At 50.5% G+C, this 19,514-nt stretch overlaps 2 protein-coding genes across 3 annotated transcripts; one reads left to right on the top strand and one right to left on the bottom strand.

The window, feature by feature from the left end:
* Positions 1-2: 2 nt before the first annotated feature.
* MIEF2 (mitochondrial elongation factor 2) lies at positions 3-5,385 on the top strand. The gene is made up of 4 exons (XM_064520090.1): positions 3-111; positions 738-973; positions 1,767-1,944; positions 2,859-5,385. The coding sequence occupies exons 2-4, from the start codon at positions 827-829 to the stop codon at positions 3,911-3,913; spliced, it is 1,380 nt and encodes a 459-aa protein (XP_064376160.1). The 5' UTR covers positions 3-111; positions 738-826; the 3' UTR covers positions 3,914-5,385.
* Positions 5,386-6,622: 1,237 nt separating this feature from the next.
* On the bottom strand, positions 6,623-19,459 carry TOP3A (DNA topoisomerase III alpha). Of its 2 annotated transcripts, XM_064520087.1 has the most exons (20): positions 19,387-19,459; positions 18,061-18,482; positions 16,712-16,771; positions 16,216-16,289; positions 15,320-15,395; positions 14,674-14,782; positions 14,262-14,405; positions 13,541-13,711; positions 13,171-13,271; positions 12,978-13,052; positions 12,780-12,862; positions 12,447-12,654; positions 12,087-12,272; positions 11,447-11,576; positions 10,900-11,013; positions 10,654-10,819; positions 10,079-10,222; positions 9,660-9,782; positions 8,631-9,370; positions 6,623-7,577 (listed from the first exon to the last, which is right to left on the bottom strand). In XM_064520087.1, exons 2-20 carry the CDS (start codon positions 18,244-18,246, stop codon positions 7,402-7,404), a joined length of 3,066 nt encoding a protein of 1,021 aa, XP_064376157.1. In that variant the 5' UTR covers positions 18,247-18,482; positions 19,387-19,459; the 3' UTR covers positions 6,623-7,401. The 2 variants fall into 2 exon arrangements, with proteins under 2 accessions (XP_064376157.1, XP_064376158.1); XM_064520088.1 differs by lacking the exon at positions 12,087-12,272.
* Between the last annotated feature and the right edge of the window lie 55 nt (positions 19,460-19,514).

Genomic DNA, 19,514 nt, shown 5'->3' with positions numbered 1-19,514 from the left:
GGCGTTCTATTTCCGAACGCGGGCGGGCGGCGCCGCGCTCCCATTGGCTGCGCCCGCGCCGGCTGTGGCGGGGGCGTTCGGGGCGCCGCGGCGCGCGCCGCCGGCTCCACGGTGAGCGCGCGGGGGGTCCCGCGTGGGGGGTCCCGCGTGAGCGTGTGGAGGCTCCGCGCGGGGGGGGTGGTAGGCATCGAGTTGGGGGGGGTTCTGGGTAGGGGGGGTGTCCCGTGGCCGGGGGGGGCCGGGAGCCCCGCTGCGGAGCGCCGTGGGTCGCGCACACACGTGGGGGAGGTCAGGGCGCCCGGCCGTGGTGGCCGTGGGCGGGCCTGAGAGCCTGGCTCTTGGGGGGGGGGGGGTGCGGCCTAGTGCTTGGGGGGTGCCGTGGGGCAGGTGAGGCCTGCGTCTCCCCGCTTCCGGTGGCCACGGAGCCAGCGGGTCTCGCGTGGGGTCTCCGCGGGAGGTGGCGCGGGGTCCAGCCCAGCGGGTTTGGGGGTCTCAGCGCTCCCCTGTGACCCCGAGTCGCTGCGGCGGGGTGTCTCGGGGCGGGGGGGTGACACGTGGGTGCTCCGGCAGAGCCCCGCGGTGCTGCCTGCACTTTGCACGGCCCCGTGGGCTGGGCCGGGTCGGGTCCCCCCTGCCCGTGGGCCGCGACGGCCTCCGAGCCGCGGCGGCTGCGCCAAGGGCAGCGCGTGAGGTGGCTGCTCTACCCGGTGACCCTTGCTCCGGCTTCTGCTTCCCAGCTCTGCCCAGGAATCCCGGGAGCGGCACCGGCCTGGCCCAGACCTGCTTCTCCCCAGGGCTCCCGCGCTCCCCTGCTCCGCGGAGCACCATGGCCGAGTTCGGGCGCAAGCGGGGCCAGCGGCAGGACGACCGCGGGCTGGGCAGCGCCCTCGACTTTCTGCTGGCCAACGCCAGGCTGGTGCTGGGCGTGGGCGGCGCGGCCGTGCTCGCCATCGCCACGCTGGCCGTCAAGCGGGTAAGGGGGGCCGCGTCCGCGCGGGGGCCGTTGTCTCCCCGATGGCAGTGGGTTGGGAGGTCCCCGCGCCTCGCTGGCTCTTCCCAAGCTGCGGCTCTGGTGCCTCGTGCTGCGAGCCTGGAGCTGCCTGCTTCCACCCTGCAGGGGTTTATGAACCCTGCAGCGCTTTTTGCCTGAAAAACTGCTCATTTGTGGCTCAGGGAAACTGCCTGTTCCAGGAGGGACCTCAGGCCTGACTCTCGTATAGAGGCCTGATCTTTTTCTGTTTTTATTTAAAACATGCAGGAGGATAATACCCATCTTTGTGGCTCCAACCCTCTCTCCTTGGGCTAGTTGAAGCCCTGCACGCGGTGGTGTTTTCCCACGCACGTATCAGAGGGGTTGGTGCCCCCTTAGTGTGGAGGGTGACTGCAGGGAGGTGCTACTAAGGGACTCCCTTGTCTGCACTGACTTTCCTTGCTGGGGGTCCTGGATCATCCCTTTTCCCTGGCAATAGGGGCAGTCCCCTGCTAAGGTGGGGGCTGGCGCCTGGGATTTTCCCTTCCAGGTCCAGGGAAGCTCCTTGTGTTTGCACAAAGAGCCGTGGTCTGTAAGGATGCCACGGCCTGGACAATGTGGGCTTTGAACCTGATGGTTTGGGCACTGCAGATTCTCCGCTCGCAAGGAGCGATCCGTCGCAGGGCCTCCCTGTCCGCGCGTGTGCTCCAGCCCCGGAGCTGGATGCAGTCAGGGAATTACAGCCGGTGAGAGCAGCGATGCATTTGTGCGTCCCCCCTTCGGTGTCTCCCCACAGCTGATAGACCGAGCCACCAGCCCGCGCGATGAAGGCGATCCTAAAGCGGAGCAGAAGACCTTGGAGGAGAGCTGGCAGGACTTGGCCTTGATCAAGGCGACGCAAACCCCCCACAAGAAGCAGAGGAGGGAGGACCTCAGTGAGCCCCTGCTCTCGCCCGCTCGGCCGCCGGTGCCAGGTGAGGCTCGCGGTGGCCCCTCGGCGCCTGGCGCGGTGCTGCGCGGGGCTGGAGAAGATCACCTTGCTGTGGCAGGGCCGGCCGTGCTCTGCTCCTGGCAGTCTGGGAGCCCCGGGTTATTTTTAGCTCGGTAACCGGAAAGCTGACCTGATTATGACTTTCCCCATGGGAGGCTCCCAGGCCTCGGTCCCTTTTTAGGCAATGCCTGCAGGAATAACGCCTCCGATACTGCCCCAGGCGTCTCGGCAAGCGTGTCGTGGTGGAAGGCTGGCTGGGCTTTGTTTCTGTTTGAGCGGTATCTGCTGTGCTTGTTTCTGGGTCAGCTCTATCTAGAGAGGAAGGTGTGCTTGTGAATCGCTTTAGAAAAGTGCTGGCTTAGCCAGCCGGGTACAAAGACAGCATTTTTGTTTGCAGGAAACCTGCCCAGCTTGGTGCAGGGCTAATCCTGAGGTGCCAGACCTGCAGGAGCCCTCTGGCCCAGAGCAGGATCGTTCATGGGACTCAAGCTAGCAGGCAGACGTTGGGGCCACCCGGCTCTAGCTGAGTGTGGTGGGGGCAAAATCTGGGGCTGTGACTTGTGAGGGACCCTGGGAGTTAGTCCCCTTCTGGCTGCTATGGCTTAGCCTGGTTTATCCCTCTCTAGCCAGGAGGTCATGCTGAGTACTGTATGGTTTTAGGATTAGTTTGAGCTCTGCCTTGGCTGAAAGGGGCTGTTAACATCAAACTAGTCAGTGATGCCCCTCGTGGTCACATCAGCCTTGTGTCCAAGGGCAGATGGGCTGAGACGTGAGCTTTCAGCTCAGGTCTTCCCCTTGGATGCAGCAGGAGAAGCTGCTGCTGTGTGTTGTAGGTGATCCACTTAGAGCTGTTCACCCTTGCTGACTTCTTCCTCTTGCCCCATCCCCTCTTCACAGAGCCCAGGGACCGTTCTGCCCCTCTGGAGATTCTTCAGGTTGAATCCGGCCCTCAGCGCTGCCTCACGCTGCAGGAGAAACTCCTCTTGCACTACAGCAGCCACCTCGCCATCCCCCCGGAGCAAGCGGCCCTCGCGCAGCAGCTGGCCAGCGGCATCTGCGCCGAACTGCAGAACTTCCTGCAGAGCAAGTGCCCGGAGCTGCCCTTCGGCCGCCTCTTCCTCAGCGGCCCCCTGCTCGACGGCCTTGGGGCTCTCGCCGCCGACTGTGTCGACTTCATGCTGCCGGTGGTCCTTGACCCTGGGCTCTGGAGCCTCATCCCGGGAGAGGAGACTGTCGTGAGAAACCCCCAGTACTGGATGATCAAGAGGACTGATCTGGAGTACTTCCCTCGTGGGCGCAGCCCCTGGGACAGGTTCATTGTGGGCAGGTACCTCTCCTCCAACGCGCTCAACGAGATGCTCCACAAGATGCTGGTGGCCTCTGTCAACTGGCCTGCCATAGGCAGCTTGCTGGGGAGCGTCATCCGACCAGTTGTAGCCTCCGAGGAGCTGAAGCTGGAAGTTAAACACGACCAGGTCGAGCTGAGTGTGACCCTCTTCCCAGTGGTGGAAATGGAGGACAAGATTCTTCTGGCTGCCCCTCCTGAAGGACTGGTGGAAAACCTCTGGCTTGAGAGCTTTTACAAGGCGGAGGTCTCAAAGGTGAAAGAGCTGGATGCTGGTGACTGCGGGGCGAGGCAGTACTGCATCCGCATCCTGAACGGTGTCTGCAAAAGCCATCCCTCGCTGCGCAAACTGAGTGGCAGCCCCTTGACGCACGTTGTCCTCCACCTCAGTGCTACCAGCTCGGACTGGGCAGAGGGAAGCCTCGCTGCCAGGTTCCAGCAGGTACTTGAAGAGCTAGTAGGCTTTCTGGAGAAAGGGGCCCTTCCTTCCTATTTCAATCACAAAATCAACCTCTTCGGCGAGCTGTCGGAAGAGGAAATCGATGAGATGGGCTTCATGCTCTACAGGGCTGTATCTGAGCCAGAATTCCTGCTGAAGGAGAAATGACTGGTACGTTGGGAGCTCCTGAATGTAGGCTGCCACTCATCTGTCTGCTGCTCCCTGCTGTGAGGGTTGTGATATTTCTAGTTGACTAGGCAGTAAGAGGCAAAGTTCTTGCACTTTATGAGGAAAAGTATTCCCTGTCTGAATAAAATGTGCCTGAAAAGAGGTGGGTGATGGCATAAGGAGACTTTCACTGTGAGGTTCTGCCTTACTCGGGTCAAGTACAGCCCATGCCTGTAGCACCTAAAGGTGAGTCCCGTCTGCTGGGTGTTGGGAGCCGATGTGAAGCACGTTTGGTCTCTGTCTGGTTCCTGGTGAACCACTGTCCGCACCAGACTGCCATCGTGGCCGTAAGGCTTCCCCAGCACGCTGAAATCAAGGCCCAGGTAGGCCTTGGCGCTGCAGTTCCCCTGGTTCCTGGGCAGGTGGTCCAGACCCAGGTGCCTGATGGCAAGCTGGAGGGGAGCAATGCCTTGCTGCTGCTGTGTCCTGCAGACCTCTCGGCTTGCTGGACCTCAGTGTCCTGGTGCTGAGCGAGTCCTTTCACCAGCACTGAATTTAGTCGTACTGTGCCATGCTCTCAGCTTGCCTTTGGGGGAAGGGTGGGAGCCCTGTCTCCAGATCTGCAGGCTGGGATGCTGCCAATCCGAAGGTATAGCAAATTGGATTGTGGTTTTCATTCTTTGGAAACCCTTCCAGCTGCCCAAAGGGGCGAGCTCACCGCTAGCTGTTTGTTCTGCCAATACCAACTCTGTCCAAACGAAGAGGCTCTCTCTTTGGCTGTAGTGCCATGGCTTCAAGTCCCTTTTCCCAAAATACTGTTTTGCTGCAAGCACTGCAACATGGCCTTACAGGAGGTTGGCAGGAAAAGAGCTGCTGACTGCAAGGCGACTCCGTATCAGTCCCTTGATGGAGGCTGCAGCATGGCTGTGAGCCACCTCCTGGGCAGATGGGTCAGTGCTGTCATTCCCAGGGTCTCTGTGCGGGTCCTCACTGCTCTACAACAAACACCCCTTCCAGTTTGTCCGGTGGCCTTTCTTATGCATGTATTGCTGCTGTCTAGAGATCCTGTTCCCCTGAAGCCTCATACTATGGGGCAGGAGGGTAGGATACGAATGATTCTGTGAGCAGAAGGCTTGCAAGAACTGAGCTGGTTTCTGCTTCTTTTTATTAAGAAGGTATGTTTTGTTTTTTGTTTTTTGAGTGGCTGCTAACGGACTTTGGTTCTGGCTCTAATCTGAGTGCTGAGTACATTCTTATGTTTAATGGAAGAGCTATGCTGGTTTTGCACTCTGGTAGAGATGGAGAAATCCTGTGGACTTCAATGTGAACACCTACTGTGGTTTAGTTTCCTTTACAGCTATCTTGTTTGTAGGAGGAAAAACCTCCAGTCTGAAGAGTTACTTAGTTTTGTTCCTCCAAATCAGTTCCCAAGTGTTAGTGATGAGAATAAACCTTCGCTGTGTATAATGGTTCTCTTGTGTCAACTCTTGGTTTTGTCTCTGTTCTCCTGATAAGGGCTGATGCGACCCTCCTGCTGTGGTGGCATGCCTGGGAACAGCACAGAGCTCTCCCAGGCGGCCCTCCCGCTACGCAGAGAGCTTGGCAGTGGTCAGGCCCTGTTGTGCAAGGCCCTTTTCCTCCTGTTACAAACTATTGCATAAAGTGCCTAGTACTCCGACGGCCCTGCCTGCTTGCAGACTGTGGTACAGGGTCTGGCTGAATGCTGAGCTCGTGCCATTTACCTGACGGCTTGAACTGCTCAGCTATCTGAACGCTAACCAAGTTTAAACCAGTAAATCTGGTAACAGCTAATGCTATCAGCAACACTTAAACAGCTGCCTGTATGCTATGCAAATGCTTGCTTTCTACTGCTATTGCCATTAGGAGACTGCTGCCCAGGCTTCTGCCACGCTTTAGTCAGCTCTATATTGCATTACAAAGCCTCTTAATCCTGTTATTTTAGCCGGCAGGCCTGTATTTTTAGGCTACAGCTGTTAATAGTGGGAGTGAGGGTACCATGAAATGGAATGTGGGTTCTCCTGACCTTACACCAGAGAGCTATGCTTGACAGCAAAGAACTGCTGCAAAGTTAAAGGTGCTCTTCTCCCTCATGCAGACTTTAGAGCCCCCCTGTGCTACTGTGAGCTCCCCTCCTTCAGGCTACCCTCTAGAAATGCTTCAGCTGGCTGAAACATGTGCCTCGCTGCACCTTAGTGCTGACCCACAGGAACTGCTCTGTGTCTGGGAAAGAGCAGGGTTGCTAGAGGTGTCTTTAGCAGCACCAGAGGCTCTAGGGAAAAAGATGAATGCTGAGCTCCAGCAGAGGAGAAAGTTTTGTGGTTCTACTTGCTTTGATGTACAAAGGGAGCCCAAACGGGAGGGAGGAGGTAGCCTGGCTCTCTGAAGGAGTTCAGTCTAAACTAACTGAAGCGGGGGGAAGTAATCTCTTCAGGTTCAGCCAGTTGTCCATCTTTCCCTGGACAGCACCACTACAACAGATGCAGCTAATAAACCACTTTCCTCCTCTACCCTTCTGCAGCTCACTTCTAAATAAAGCCACAGGGAGTTTCTGCCAAGAAAGCTCTTATTCCGATGAGTGAGTGAATGGAAAGAGCAAAATCTGTGTGGATACTTTTATAGTAATAGCTCAACTATTTTAAGTATGAAGAAGTAACAAGGCGGAGTTAAGAGTGATTCACTGTAACAAAGTTAAAGTAAAATCATCTTTTAATTATAACCTTATTAGTTTGACCAAAATAACTTCCATTAACTAGCAGCATCATATAAGCATGCCTTGATGCTTGAGGAAGAACTTAGTTTCAAATTCAGGAGCTGTCTAAAATGCAGGCTCTTTCTGAGCACTTCAGTTGAGCTTCCCTTTCAGGGCAAGCACCAGATCTGTCTTTTCTGCACCTGGCTCTGTATCTCAGGCAGGGACAACCAAGGTAAGGAAGGTACTGGGCTATGACGAGAAAGAAAGGGGAACACTGCTCAGATAACCTCAGCTTAGAAGGACAGCTTGTAATAAAATTCCACACTGTGGAAAGCCAGGGACTGAGCAGAGCAAAGCAGCCCTGGTGGCTGTCCCAGTGGCTAAGACCTGGCTCTTGCTCATAGAGAGAGGCTGCATGAAGCAACCACCGCAGTGGGAGCTGCAGGCAGAGCCAGTGCTGTTTTCTCTGCAGACCCACATTGTTTCCAAATGCCTCCTTGTAATGTTTAGAGTACCCTGATCAGCTCAGTGGAAGAGCAGCTGAAACCACAGGCTGATGCCAATAATGGAGCCACCTTCCAAAGCTGGTTTGACTCTTGCTGCCCAGGCTCATGTTGCATGCTCTCCCTTGGCAGGAGCAGACAACTACCAGCCTTTCTAGAAAGCACTGAACACAGAGCGGCTTATAGACTCCAGTTCCTTTCAGCAGTAACTGCTGCCATAGCAGCTTGCAATCCTGGACCTTTCAGACTCTCAAGAGATGTCTATCTGGGGCTCAGTGGTCTTGAGGGCAAGTTTTCCTGGTGTGGCCAGGCTGGTGGCAAATGCTACAGGTCCGTGGTTTCTTGGCAGTGGCTGCTGAGGAGAGACTGCTTGGTCTCTTAGCTTTACTTCCCAACTCTCTAGAGTATCCACTGCTCCCAAAATGGTTCAAAGAATCTCCAGAAGCTCCTAGAGAGAAACAAAGTAGATGTAAGTACCTTTGATACAAGGAGCTGAGAAACAGAAGCTAGGTTCAAAATGGCAGTAGATCGAGGATTTGACCATCCCAGCCCCTCAAATTGTTCTTGAAACGACCCTTGCTTCAGATTTGTCTGAATTTAAATGCTGCCCATTTGTCTTGCAATACTAACTAAACATAGGATCAGAACAGGAAAACTCATCTTTCTCATTGCATGCTCTGGTCTACAGCCAAAGCAGAAACAACAAAACATGCCAGAGTAAAAACTTGTTTTTCAGCAGTTTTGAAAACTTAATTCTAGCCCTTTAGGGCCTAATGTTTCAAAAGGAAGAAGCCAACATTAAAGATCTCTCAGATCACATCTCTACCTCTATACTTTGCTTACAGTTCCTTGGCATCAGTGCCCTTTCTTTCAGATCCTTATTTTGTGATTTAACAGCCCTTTGAGTACTTGCTTTCACCACCTTTCCCTTGCAGCCACACTCAGTTTCTCAGCTGTGATCAAAGCTTCAGAAAGACTTGGCTTTTCACTGCATTCCTAAACTAGGCCAGAGGGAGCAGCATGGCTTTCCTGGCATGACATAACGAGGTTTAAGATCTCCAAAAGCGGTGTTGCTGCTTCAACCCTCTATCAAATCAAACAGCTTTCTCAAAGCTGAACACCAGAATTTGGGAGGACAATCCCCCAACAGACTGTTGGAAAATGTACTGGGCTTCATCCACTGAGTCATGGGTGCTCCAACTCACAGCACAGATCTTGGTGGATGTGTGAAGCAACACTGTATTCTGCTGGCATTCAAAGGAAGGTAAGCCAGATTTGACTGTTACAAGCAACATTTTAAAAATGCTATAATGCTGCTGACCAGCTCTTTTAAAAGACAAACCTGGTCTGTCAAATTTAGAGTTGTTATAAGAGTTGTCATGCTATGATAGCCTTATGCAGTGCCAACTTTTTTTTTAAAATTGTATATGACAAGTATCTCTTCAGTTTAGCTTTAAGAACAGTCCCCAGCCCTCGCTTCTCACTCCAAGCCCAGCCTTACCTGGTGCCGTGTTTTCGTCTGCCCACTGGAAGAAGCCACACTGCTGGTCTCTGGGTTTAGAGCAGGTGTGGAACTGCCGCCCCTTGTTAGGCCCGTCCTTTTGGACGGTGCGCGTGACAGCTGGCTGATCGCAGTTGCAGACTGTGCCGCCCCCACCTCCTGAATCGGAGCTGTTGCTTCCGAAGAGCTCTGGGCCTCTCCCTCCTCCTGGGCTCTGAAAGCCTGCTGGGCCTCTTCCCCCAAAGGGCCGGTGCGGTGCAGAGACTGGCGGCGCTGCGTTGCCTCTGTCCTCCGACTGCTGATCAGCCCAGAGGAAAAAGTTGCAGGTACTGGCACTGCATTTGTAAAACTGCCTGCCCTGATTGGGCCCTTCTTTGCGCACTGTTAGCAGCACTGCTTCGTTCCCACAGTTGCACGTCACTGCATTGTTCCCATCATCTGGAGCTGCAGAAGGAGCAGGCCTGGGTGCCCTTGCTGAACTCAAGGATAGCAGGTGTCCTGATGCCAGGTTTGTGGTCCTCTTCGCATGCCTGTTTTCGCCACCGGCCCCTCTGTGAAAGGAGTGGTTGGCCTGCAAGTGATTAGCTTGCTGGCTGGCTGAGCACACGGGTTGGGATGACCTGTGTGAGTATTTCAGGTCCAAGAGCTCTCTTAGCATCTCATCACAGCCTCCAATACAGCCGACAAACTCCAGGGGCATCATGGGTGGGACACTGCCTCTCTTGAACTTAAATTTCAGCCTAAAAGGAAGAATAAAAGTCTCACTGTTCACATAACTCCTCATCAACCAAGCTTGATTTGGACTTGATTAGTTTTAAGCTTTTTTTTCCTCCTTTTTCTCTCCTGCTATACTTATACTGGTTTCCTCCCTCTTCTTACCATCCTCCAGCCATGGGAGCACTGCTCTGGCTTTCCAAGACTGGAACAGAAGAGCTGCCCAGCCTGGTCCATGGAAGTCTCTGGCCCTGATGGCTAGCAGGTACTGTCTGAGTGGTTGTATTTGCGTAACAGGTAACTAGTACAACTCACCTGTGAACCGGATGGGGTGTGCACACAGCGCAGACACTCTCATCCCTCGCTACGTCCAGCACAAAGTCAGGAAACCAGACTGCAGTTTTACAAGCTGGATAGCCCATGCAGCTGAGATAGAACCTGCCATGGGATAAAGGGACTGAATGAGGAAGAGGCAAAGTCAAGACAGTCAGCAACTCGTTCTCCCCTCTTCTCCTCAGCTATCACTTGCTACAGAAACTGTCAAAACAATTTTTAAGAGCAAATATGTACTGGAGAGAGAGGTTCGGCTGAGTCCATTAAGTTTGTGTAGTCGGTAGAGTCTGCTAGCTGTAGCCCAGGCTGTTATATGCGCTGCACAGAGGAGAGGTAAATGAACAATGCCCAGTGACACAAACCAACACAGAAGGTTTTCTGCAGCAGGGAAGACTACCAACCCGCCATTCTTCCTGGTCTTCAGGACCATATCATTGTTGCACTGTGGGCACTTCCGAATGGGAACTGGCATTGCTGGGTAGACTTCCTCTTGCTCTGCAATTTCTGTGGCTTGTCCAAAATACTGAGCCAGGGCTTGATCCAATCTGAAAACAAACAAGCACAACATCCTGTGTCTCCTCTGCAAAGAGTAACCAGGCAGTGGATCGGTGCCTTCTGTCCTCAGCACAGCCCCTTTGGGATCCAGCCATCTGCACAAGTACATCAGTTCATCGTGATGACTGCTATAGACTAGCTGCGAGTGCACCATGAAACAGGTCAGTGCATGTTGCCTTTCCTTTGACCAGCTCTGAATTTAATCCAATGAGTTTAAACACAGATGGGCAGTTAGATGGCACCAGCTCATGACAGCGTGCCATACTGCGAGTCATCCCTTCCCTTGCAAATGCCTGCACATGCTGGATAGAGCTCCAGGGAAACCGTGTTATGGGAACCCACTCCACTCCAGACTGAGCCCCAGAAGCTTACACCTCCCAGAACAGCAAAGCAAACAGAGGAGGGCAAAGATGGGACTCACTTGTTGGCTCTAGCCACAGCCTCGATGAAGACTTGCTTGTACTTCTGGACCTGCTGCTGCAACACTACAAATTTGTCTTTCTTCCCCTCACAGATCAGCTTCAGGTCAGCCTCCAGCTCAGCTCGAAGGTCCGGCTTGGACATCTCATAGCCCATGGAATCATAGCCTGAGGAATATACGGCATGGTGACTGAAATGAAGGAGTGAGTGAGGAACCTGTCCTCTACCTAGAAAGCACTGCCCTTACCTTCAACCAGTCCCATGCCCAGGTGGCCTGGGAGGAACCTCTGATCTGCAGTAAGGCCCACATACATCCGCAGCTTAATGGTCTCGATGTGCTCAGCATGAGTGGCATCAGTCCCTGAAAGCAGCCAGGTTGTTAGTGGAACGAGATGCCAAAAAGTGATTTTTTTCCCCCTGTGTCTACTGCAAAACACAAGGTGCTAAATGGGAAAAAGAAGGAAAGAACTTATGGCCAGGAGCAGCACCATCCTCAACTCCTGCTGGCACCAAGGCCAACAGATTGCTGGCAGGCACACCCGAGACCCTAAACTGTATGTCCCACAAGGTATCTAATTGGGGATGCTCTGCAGACTCCTCAGGATCTCTGGACTTTGCCCACAGGTTTCTACTATCCCTTTGCTCCAAATACTTAAGTGATTTCTTATCTGAAGTGGCATTTAGAAAATTCCCTAGTCTGAAGATGGGACAGAACTGGTATTGGACAAGTTGAGAAGGAGAAGCATATGAACAAAGCTCTCAGGAGAGCCTAAGATCACACTGCCAATACTGACCGATGCCGTGTTTCTCCATGAGCGCAATGAGATCTGCTTCGGTGAGGAGCGATGGAGGGCTGGTTTCTCCGTCCACCATCTCCACTGTGGTGGGCTGAAAGCGAGACCCTTTCTGATATACTGGGATAACCTGAAGAAAGGAGAATCTCTGTGAAACTACCTTCTGCACCACTCGCTGAAGACAAAATACTAACATTAACAGCACTATACAAGCTATAGTATAGCTTTAACAGCATTAACTATATAATAATAACTAACAGCAAGCCAATGCAGTAACACAGCAGCACCCTGTTCTGCAGGAAATTCAGCCCTTGGGGTCCTCAGGATTAGCCAGTAACGAGCTGCTAGAGATACCATGGAACAGCAATTACAGCTCCTCTTGGTAAGTCAGGTCAACCCCCCACGGAAGCAGCTCTGTATGGTCCCTGCTGTTGTGTCAGAAGGGGAAGATTCTATCCCAAACTGCCACAACATACAGCACAGGTTTTCAACAGAGATGACTCTGAATGAAACAGCTAGTGGGGCCAGGAATTGTCAAAGGACATTGTGAGGAGAGAGGCTTTCACATTAGTACAATCAAGTGCAAATTTAAACTCCAAATACTTTAAACTTTCCCATCTATGATATCCAAGGGTGTTACCTTATCACTCCATTTCTCATAAGGATAGACTTCCAGATAGTTTCGGGCCAAGATCATTAGTCCTTGAGCGATGAATCGCTCTTTAGCAATGTCAATCTCCACAGTTGTTTCCTGTCCCTTGGCATCTTGAGAGCAGCAAGCCAAAAAATGGCGCACAATGAATTCATATAGTCTCTGCTCATTCCCCTAATATCAAATGGTAGAAAAGTGTCAGTCTCCTCTGTGTTAGTGAGATGTCAAGAGATAATAGTGAGATGCCAGGTCCAGGATACTACACTAACGGCCATATTTCTAAGACTCCCAGCTTTATACATCAAGCAATACAAACTATCAAGTTATCTCTGCTTTTATTAAACTCACCTGCAGGCTAGCAGTGTATTTTGTGGGATGAATGGGAGGGTGAGCCTGATCTGATTTGGTTCCATTCCGAGGGGTTGGCCCACCCTGATCCAAAATCCTCTGTGCAAACGCTCCCCAGTTTGGGTCCTGCGTCTGCTGCTGTACCAAGGCAGACAGGTTCAGCTCCTTGGCAAAAATGTTGGTCTCAGTTCGGGGATAGCTTATGAACCTTAAGAAAGGCAAAGGAGGACTTTAGGAAGAGCTCTGAGGCACTTCCCATTTTGGATTAAAAGCCATTTGTTTTTTAAAAAATTGAGTTTATCAAGCCAGCACACCCAAATCTACCTATCTTACCCTTGAGTGTAGAGTTTTTCTGCTATTCTCATGGTTTCTTTGGCATTTATTTTCAGTTTACGGGAAGCCAACTTCTCAAGTTCCTGTGTTGAGAAGAGCCAGAACAAAATGCATTTGTGGCATAATTCTGAGGTGAGTAAAATATATGTTAAAAGCTCCTTTCAGTTAAGTCTTTTTAGCATTGTGTATCAAACATACCACAGTGTCCAGGGGCAGAGGTCTCCATTTGCTCTTTGGCTTGCTTGCAACCTCAACAACAGTTGCCACAGGATCCTAAACACAGAGTAAGCAAAACGCAAAATCTAAGGACTGTTCTTTAAATAACTTGAGCAAGAAAGATGCTGGAAATGTTTGCTTGATACTGGATTATACTATTTACAAACTTTCCTACCTCCATACACATGTGGTAAAGGACCAGGCATGCTGTGTGATTAAAGAGTCGATTCCTCTTCCAGTTGAAGACCACAGTGCTGTCCTCGTGTTCATGTGTCACTGAGTTGAAAACAGATCGGAGTGATGCATACAGTAATAACACAATTCAAAGACAGCAGAGGCAATGGGGTCATACTTCTGGAGAACCTTTCCGACTCTGCTGAATGATCATGGCAAAGGAAGAAGAAATCACCTCCACCACAGTTTGTTCATTGCCCTGATACTTTTCCTCCAATTCATATTTTATACTAAATATTAGGTTTCATTTTCTTTTCAAACACACCAAACCCTGTAAGATGGAGCTGAGTACTCGCTTCCCCCCAACATACCTTTGATTTTATAGAAAGCTTCAGGAACAAAGGCCTGGATGGCTTTAAAGCGTTCAACTACAAACCCCAGTGTTGGGAACTGGCAGCTACCATAGCTGATCAGTTGATCTGCTAGAACATCAGGGAAAATCTTCCGGAGCCTCAGTGTCTGGAATCTGGTGAAGGCAGCACCTGAGAAAATAAAATGGATGCTAGAATTGAATAATAAAACAGAGCATAATCACACACCATTTCAGAGCTTTTTTTTTTTAATAATACTCTGAAACCAAAATTGCAGAAGCCTATCAGCTATGCACGAACTATAAACTTAACATGTGCTTCAAAGAGTGTGTTTTTTCCAGTAAAACGGGAGATGTGACTTAGTTGTTTCTGATCTAAGAAAAAAAAAAATCAGATTTACAACACTGGAGTTCAGGCATTTCTGTCTTGCATAGAGGATAGAGTTGCAGATGATTTTGAAACATCCATTGCTGGGCTTTAACAATGTGAATTCAGTGCAGTTGAATGAGAAGCCAGGAAGACCATAATGGCCAGCTATCCAGTTTACACAGTAGTCTAAGCAAGTGCAGGTATTTAAAGATAACGAACTGCACACTGGTAAAGCTGGTGCTGTCTATCGCCTGTCTACCTACCACACTCTTGCTCACTTCCCTTCAGAAGAGGTGTACGCAGCAGCTCAAGCCTAGCAGCCTCTTTTCATCTCCAGGGTGTGTTTACATACCTATCCTGAGGTCCAGCTCCTGCCTGACATCAACAGCATCACTAGTTTTTTGATCTGGCTGGGTGAGATTCTCGCAGGCTGATCTGACAGCATGAAGCGTAATCTCTGAAAAACGAGCTCGGAAAACTCGGAGGTTTGGTTTTACTGTCAGACAAAAAGAGAAATCAAAAAGTGACTCAAATGACAATCGAAAAGAGTGATTAATAAGCAGCTGTCTTAAAAAGAGTATGCTGTCAACCTATTCTATAGCTTTCCAATACATGAATGCATTTCTGGTGTACCCCACTCTACAATCAACATATTTAACCTGGACATGGAGAAGATGGCTCTATTATTAGATCTCTGAGCAGCAATACCTGTTAAATCAGCATTTTAATGGAACTCAGATTGATACAGAAGACGCTCTACACACCAGCTTTGCAAACGTGAATTATTTCAAAACCAATGTTCTCTCCTTCTCGATCACAATCAGTCCAGATCACCAGAGCTTGGCATTGACGGACTTCTCGTTCGAGGGTTCTCTGAGAAGAGAAAACAGTACAGAATGAGACATGCCAGACCACTTGCTTTGTCATTTAATTTTAAAATGACTCACTAACTGAACATAAAATACAACACGTATCCATAGAGATAAATTTTTGCAATAACATTTTGTAATCGTGTCTCTCATGAGATTAGGCAGCTTTCAAAAGGACTGAGTCATTTATTTACATCTATCTCTTTGTTAAAAACATGACTTGGATCAGATTGTACCACACAATTTGTTTTCTGAAAATGTCCTTTTTTATAAAAAACAAGACACAATTACCAATTAGAAAAAAAATTTTACTGTTAACAAAGTAATTGTCCCTTTACTGCACTAATTGTGCATTAGCAGGAGACTTTCAATGTCAGAGATGAACAGCATATATAGTCCTACAAAACACAGAAGGAATTTTCTAAATCCTAGAGGCTTAGAAGGTAAGGACAAAGGTATGATCCTCCCTCTGTCTGAGACAACATTTGTAGAACCAATCTCTGAACTCAAGAGTTTCAGGGAAACTCTTACAAGTACATACCTTAATATCCACATAATTTTCAGGACAATACTTCTCAATTTCAGCATCAAAAAGTGCTAGGGGGTTGCAGCTTTGCCTGGTAAACAGAAGATAGTAGCGTGCATAACAAATAAAAACGAAAATATGTTGCAAGAGACTAACTGGTGCTCTTTGATAAGGAGGTGCTGCTCAGGTACTGGAAGGGTGAACCCATCTAACATTATGGACCTTGCCTTAGACAACTTTCGAGCTTGTGTGAAATGCTGAGTTACATTTACTCAAAAGCAATAGACACAAAATGTTACCACAGAGAAAAACAAATTCAGAAAGCATCCCTAAACAAGCAACTTCTCTTATTTCAAGTACAGAGAACAAAACTGAGGCAAGTCAGATAAAAACTCTTGCTTCCCAGGACAACTGTCAGTTGAACAAAGAACACACAAATGTCAATCAGCTGTTGGAATTGGCTTATTTCCTTGGGGCTGCCTTAGTGTATTTTAATCACTGTTTTAACTTGGGTTTAGTTTTTTTTTTTTTTTAAACACACTGAAAATAGTCATTCGGTACAATATTTTAATTATCCTATATAGAATTTAATAGTTATAATCCTGGTCGACATGGCTACTTGAAACGCACAGTGTCAGGGCCCCTTCCTGTTCCAGGAGTGTGGACTTCTACTATTGGACCTGAAGTACCGTCTCTTTTAGTTGACAAAAACGTGTTGCCTAAGGGGAACCACCAAGATATTTCCTGGGGAAACATTCACACTAGCTAGCGTGCTCCATGTTGACTACCTCAGCCCTGTTCTACAGGCTGGCCTTGGGACTTGCACCGCACTGCTCAGCTCAGGATTAAAAGCAGAGAATGGCAACCCTTCCTCCTGGGGCAGGAGTGTGGGGGGGGTACTGAGTACTAACCATTTGCGAAAAGGCAACTTAAAATCATGAGCCAGTAAATGTCCTGACACGGATGTCATCACCACAGTAACATTCTGCAAAAGACAGAGCAAGGTAATTAGTGTCTATCTTTTGCTAAAAACTGCCCTGAGCCCACAGTCTTGATGCAGTTCTCAATTCACACAAAATCAGTGATATCTCCCTCCTGCTATTGTCATTTTCTCTCCACAAGCAGCTAAACCCATATCATCATCCTGAATCTGTGCAGGAAGCTCCCAATTCTAAATAACAAAATGCCTTTTGACAGATGGAAAATAGAAGAACAGAAGGTTGAAAGACTTAAGGCAATACAACAGGTCAGTGGTTGAGCCAAAAGAACATCTGACTCCTTTGTACATCTTCTTTGGACAAATGTCCCCATCCCTGGATATGCATTTCATAAATTCTGACAAATGGCTTTTGATAATTAATATTTTGCACATTTCTAAGCCAGAAGGGGTAGGAAAGAAACTTGTACCTGGCCAAACATCGGATAGTCATACTCGTAGATCTTGTTGAACTTGGAAAACCCTTCTCTCTAGAAAAAAAGGAAAGTTGCTTTTCAGGCTTCCAACAGAAATCAAACACATCTCATCTCAGTCATACATACTGCTGGGACAGAACAAACAGAAGTACAGGGCAAGAGAAAATTGGATGTTGTAGCTAAAATGCAAAGGCAAGACAGGGTGAAAGGAAGTTGCCAACATCATTTGTAGAGATAGGGAAACGATGCTTTCCATTGTAAGAGTATTTCAAAACATGCCTGAAGGGGAAGCCAGGGTTATCACTCCACGGATGGTGAAGATAGACAGTAGGAAGCAGAATGATTGGTTTTAATGGGGTTGGCCAGTAGCAAAGACAAACATTCCCCGTTCCTGACAAATAACTGTCCTGCTCCAAACCACAGCTAGGGTGTCGGCCCAGGATCCCCAAGACTACCTTTCACCTGACCAAGATTTGTGGAAGTTTCTAGACTGGATACAAACATTTGCATCTTCTTCTGTAGAAGTATGTTAGTATCTTCATTGACTGGGCTATCAGTGCTCAGGTTCTCAATAATACCTTGCATTTCTAACACAATTCTGGCCTAGAAACACTTCACAAACAGTAGCTCTTCTAAGCAGTCTATCAAAAGGTATTAGGTATAAGGTAAACTGAAATACCAAGTAATTATGCAAACTGTCAATGGTAACAAAACAAAGCAGCAGCAGAAAGACGAGATCTTTGAACTCCTCTTCCCCAAACCACAGACCATCTTTGCTTTATTACGTGAACTTCCATAAACCCCTGATACTTGCTGATGCTGCAGAAGCAACATTTTTTGACTAGGAAATTCATGCCAGCAGATAGTTTCAGTTCCTAATGTCTTTCACATACACTGCAAAGCCCAGAAAAACACAGGGAACCCTCACAGATGAGCTCAATGCTTAGAGACGGCAGAGAGAGACAGAACACAACTGGAGAGCTGAATTCCAACAGTGAATTCCAACACAACAAAAAAAGGAGTCCAAGACTTCCAAAATATACTTGGGCAAGCGGTGTTTGTCCACTTCACAAATGAAAATGGTTAGCATACCCTGGCAAGGTCAGAAAAGGCCAGAGACAAAAACAGTGCAAGACATTGCATGTGCAGATTTGAAACACCCCTGTCAAGTTCTGCAGAGCAGGCCAGGCCTGCACGCAAGGTACGGATATAGCTGAGCCCAGGACTGAGCCGCATCGCAGCTGAACCATGCTCTGAGGGGCTGACCGTCTCCAGACAGTTAAGCTGGATCTGTAGGAGTATTAGCAAGCAATAAGGAGGTGTGAGAATTGATATATTCCTACCCGTCGCATTCTGCTATTGGAGAGAAGATCTGCAATTCCTCTGGCAGCATCATTCTTCTCAGCCACGCACAGGACCTTCCGGACCCTTTCTAACGTCATATCCTCTGCAGCCCGGGAGAAGAGACGCCGGGGCTGAGGCAGCATCCTGACTCCACAGCTAGCAAAGAGCCTCACTTGAAAGTTCATTACAGTCGATGGTGACAGCTCCCACAGTGCCAAAACATGTTATTGTATCTTCGTGCTGGGACCAGTTCCTCCCAAGGGAGTTGATCCCCTGTAGCACACAGAGCAGTCCCTAAAAGGCCGCTTGATGGATCTTTAACCAGTGATCTAGGGGGGGCCCATGGCATCCGGCGGGCAGACACCTCCGTCAGGCCACCCCCGTGCGAGTCACGCCACAGCCTCCTCTGGGCACAGCAGATCTGCAAGGAGCAGCTGAGCTGGGCAGGGCATCTTCACTCCCCCAACAAAAACAGCTAACCCGTGGCTCCTGCCCTCCTTCTGGCCCCCCACAGCCTGGAACAGGGTCCCCCCTCAACCCCCTCCCACCCTGACAGAGCCTTTCCTCACCCTAGGGCAGGCTCCCGGCCGCCCACGCGGGACGAGCCCTCTTCTCACCCTGGGATAGGCCCCTCACCCCAGAACAGGCCCCCTTGCCACCCCCCAGACTCTCTCCTAACCCCTGACAGCCCCCACGTCCCCTCTAGGCTCTTTCCTCACCCTCCGCAGGGCCCCCTGTCACCCCCCAGATTCTCTCCTCACCCCAGACCTTCTCCTCACTCTGAGACAGGGACCCCCATCACCCCACCCCCCGACCTCCTCCTCACCCTGAGACAGGACCCCCTGTCCCCCCCAGACCCTCTCCTCACCCCAGACCCCCTCCTCACTCTGAGACAGGGACCCCCATCACCCCCCCCCGACCTCCTCCTCACGCTGAGACAGGGCCTCCTGTCACCCCCCCCCCGACCCTCTCCTCACCCCGGGATAGGGTCCCCTGTCCCCCCCCAGACCCTCTCCTCACCCCAGACCCCCTCCTCACTCTGAGACAGGGCCCCCCATCACCCCCCCGACCTCCTCCTCACCCTGAGACAGGGCCTCCTGTCACCCCCCCCCGACCCTCTCCTCACCCCGGGATAGGGCCCCCTGTCACCCCCCCCAGACCCTCTCCTCACCCCAGACCCCCTCCTCACTCTGAGACAGGGACCCCCATCAGCCCCCCCCGACCTCCTCCTCACCCTGAGACAGGGCCTCCTGTCACCCCCCCCCCAGACCCTCTCCTCACCCCGGGATAGGGCCTCCTGTCACCCCCCCAGACTCTCTCCTCACCCCACAGCTCTCGCTCCCGCGCTCCCGCTGTCGCAAACCGTGGCGGGACGGGGCGCACTTTACCTCTCCGTTACGTCTTGCCGTAAAGTGCCTCCACGAGAGACGCTGCGGCGGGAGAGAACTACAGC

Source organism: Dromaius novaehollandiae, chromosome 14 (assembly GCF_036370855.1).
Source record: "Dromaius novaehollandiae isolate bDroNov1 chromosome 14, bDroNov1.hap1, whole genome shotgun sequence".
Lineage (NCBI taxonomy): Eukaryota > Metazoa > Chordata > Aves > Casuariiformes > Dromaiidae > Dromaius > Dromaius novaehollandiae.
This window is presented reverse-complemented; position numbering and strand designations above follow the sequence as displayed.

Coding starts and splice junctions, on each gene's coding strand:
- TOP3A (XM_064520087.1), bottom strand. CDS start 18,246: ATGAACTTTCAAGTGAGGCTCTTTGCTAGCTGTGGAGTCAGGATGCTG. Junction 16,772..18,060: donor CCAATAGCAGAATGCGACGG/GTAGGAATATAT, acceptor CTTTTTTTCTAG/AGAGAAGGGTTTTCCAAGTT. Junction 14,406..14,673: donor AATTCACGTTTGCAAAGCTG/GTGTGTAGAGCG, acceptor TTTGTCTGACAG/TAAAACCAAACCTCCGAGTT.
- MIEF2 (XM_064520090.1), top strand. CDS start 827: ATGGCCGAGTTCGGGCGCAAGCGGGGCCAGCGGCAGGACGACCGCGGG. Junction 974..1,766: donor CCACGCTGGCCGTCAAGCGG/GTAAGGGGGGCC, acceptor GTCTCCCCACAG/CTGATAGACCGAGCCACCAG. Junction 1,945..2,858: donor CGCTCGGCCGCCGGTGCCAG/GTGAGGCTCGCG, acceptor CCCTCTTCACAG/AGCCCAGGGACCGTTCTGCC.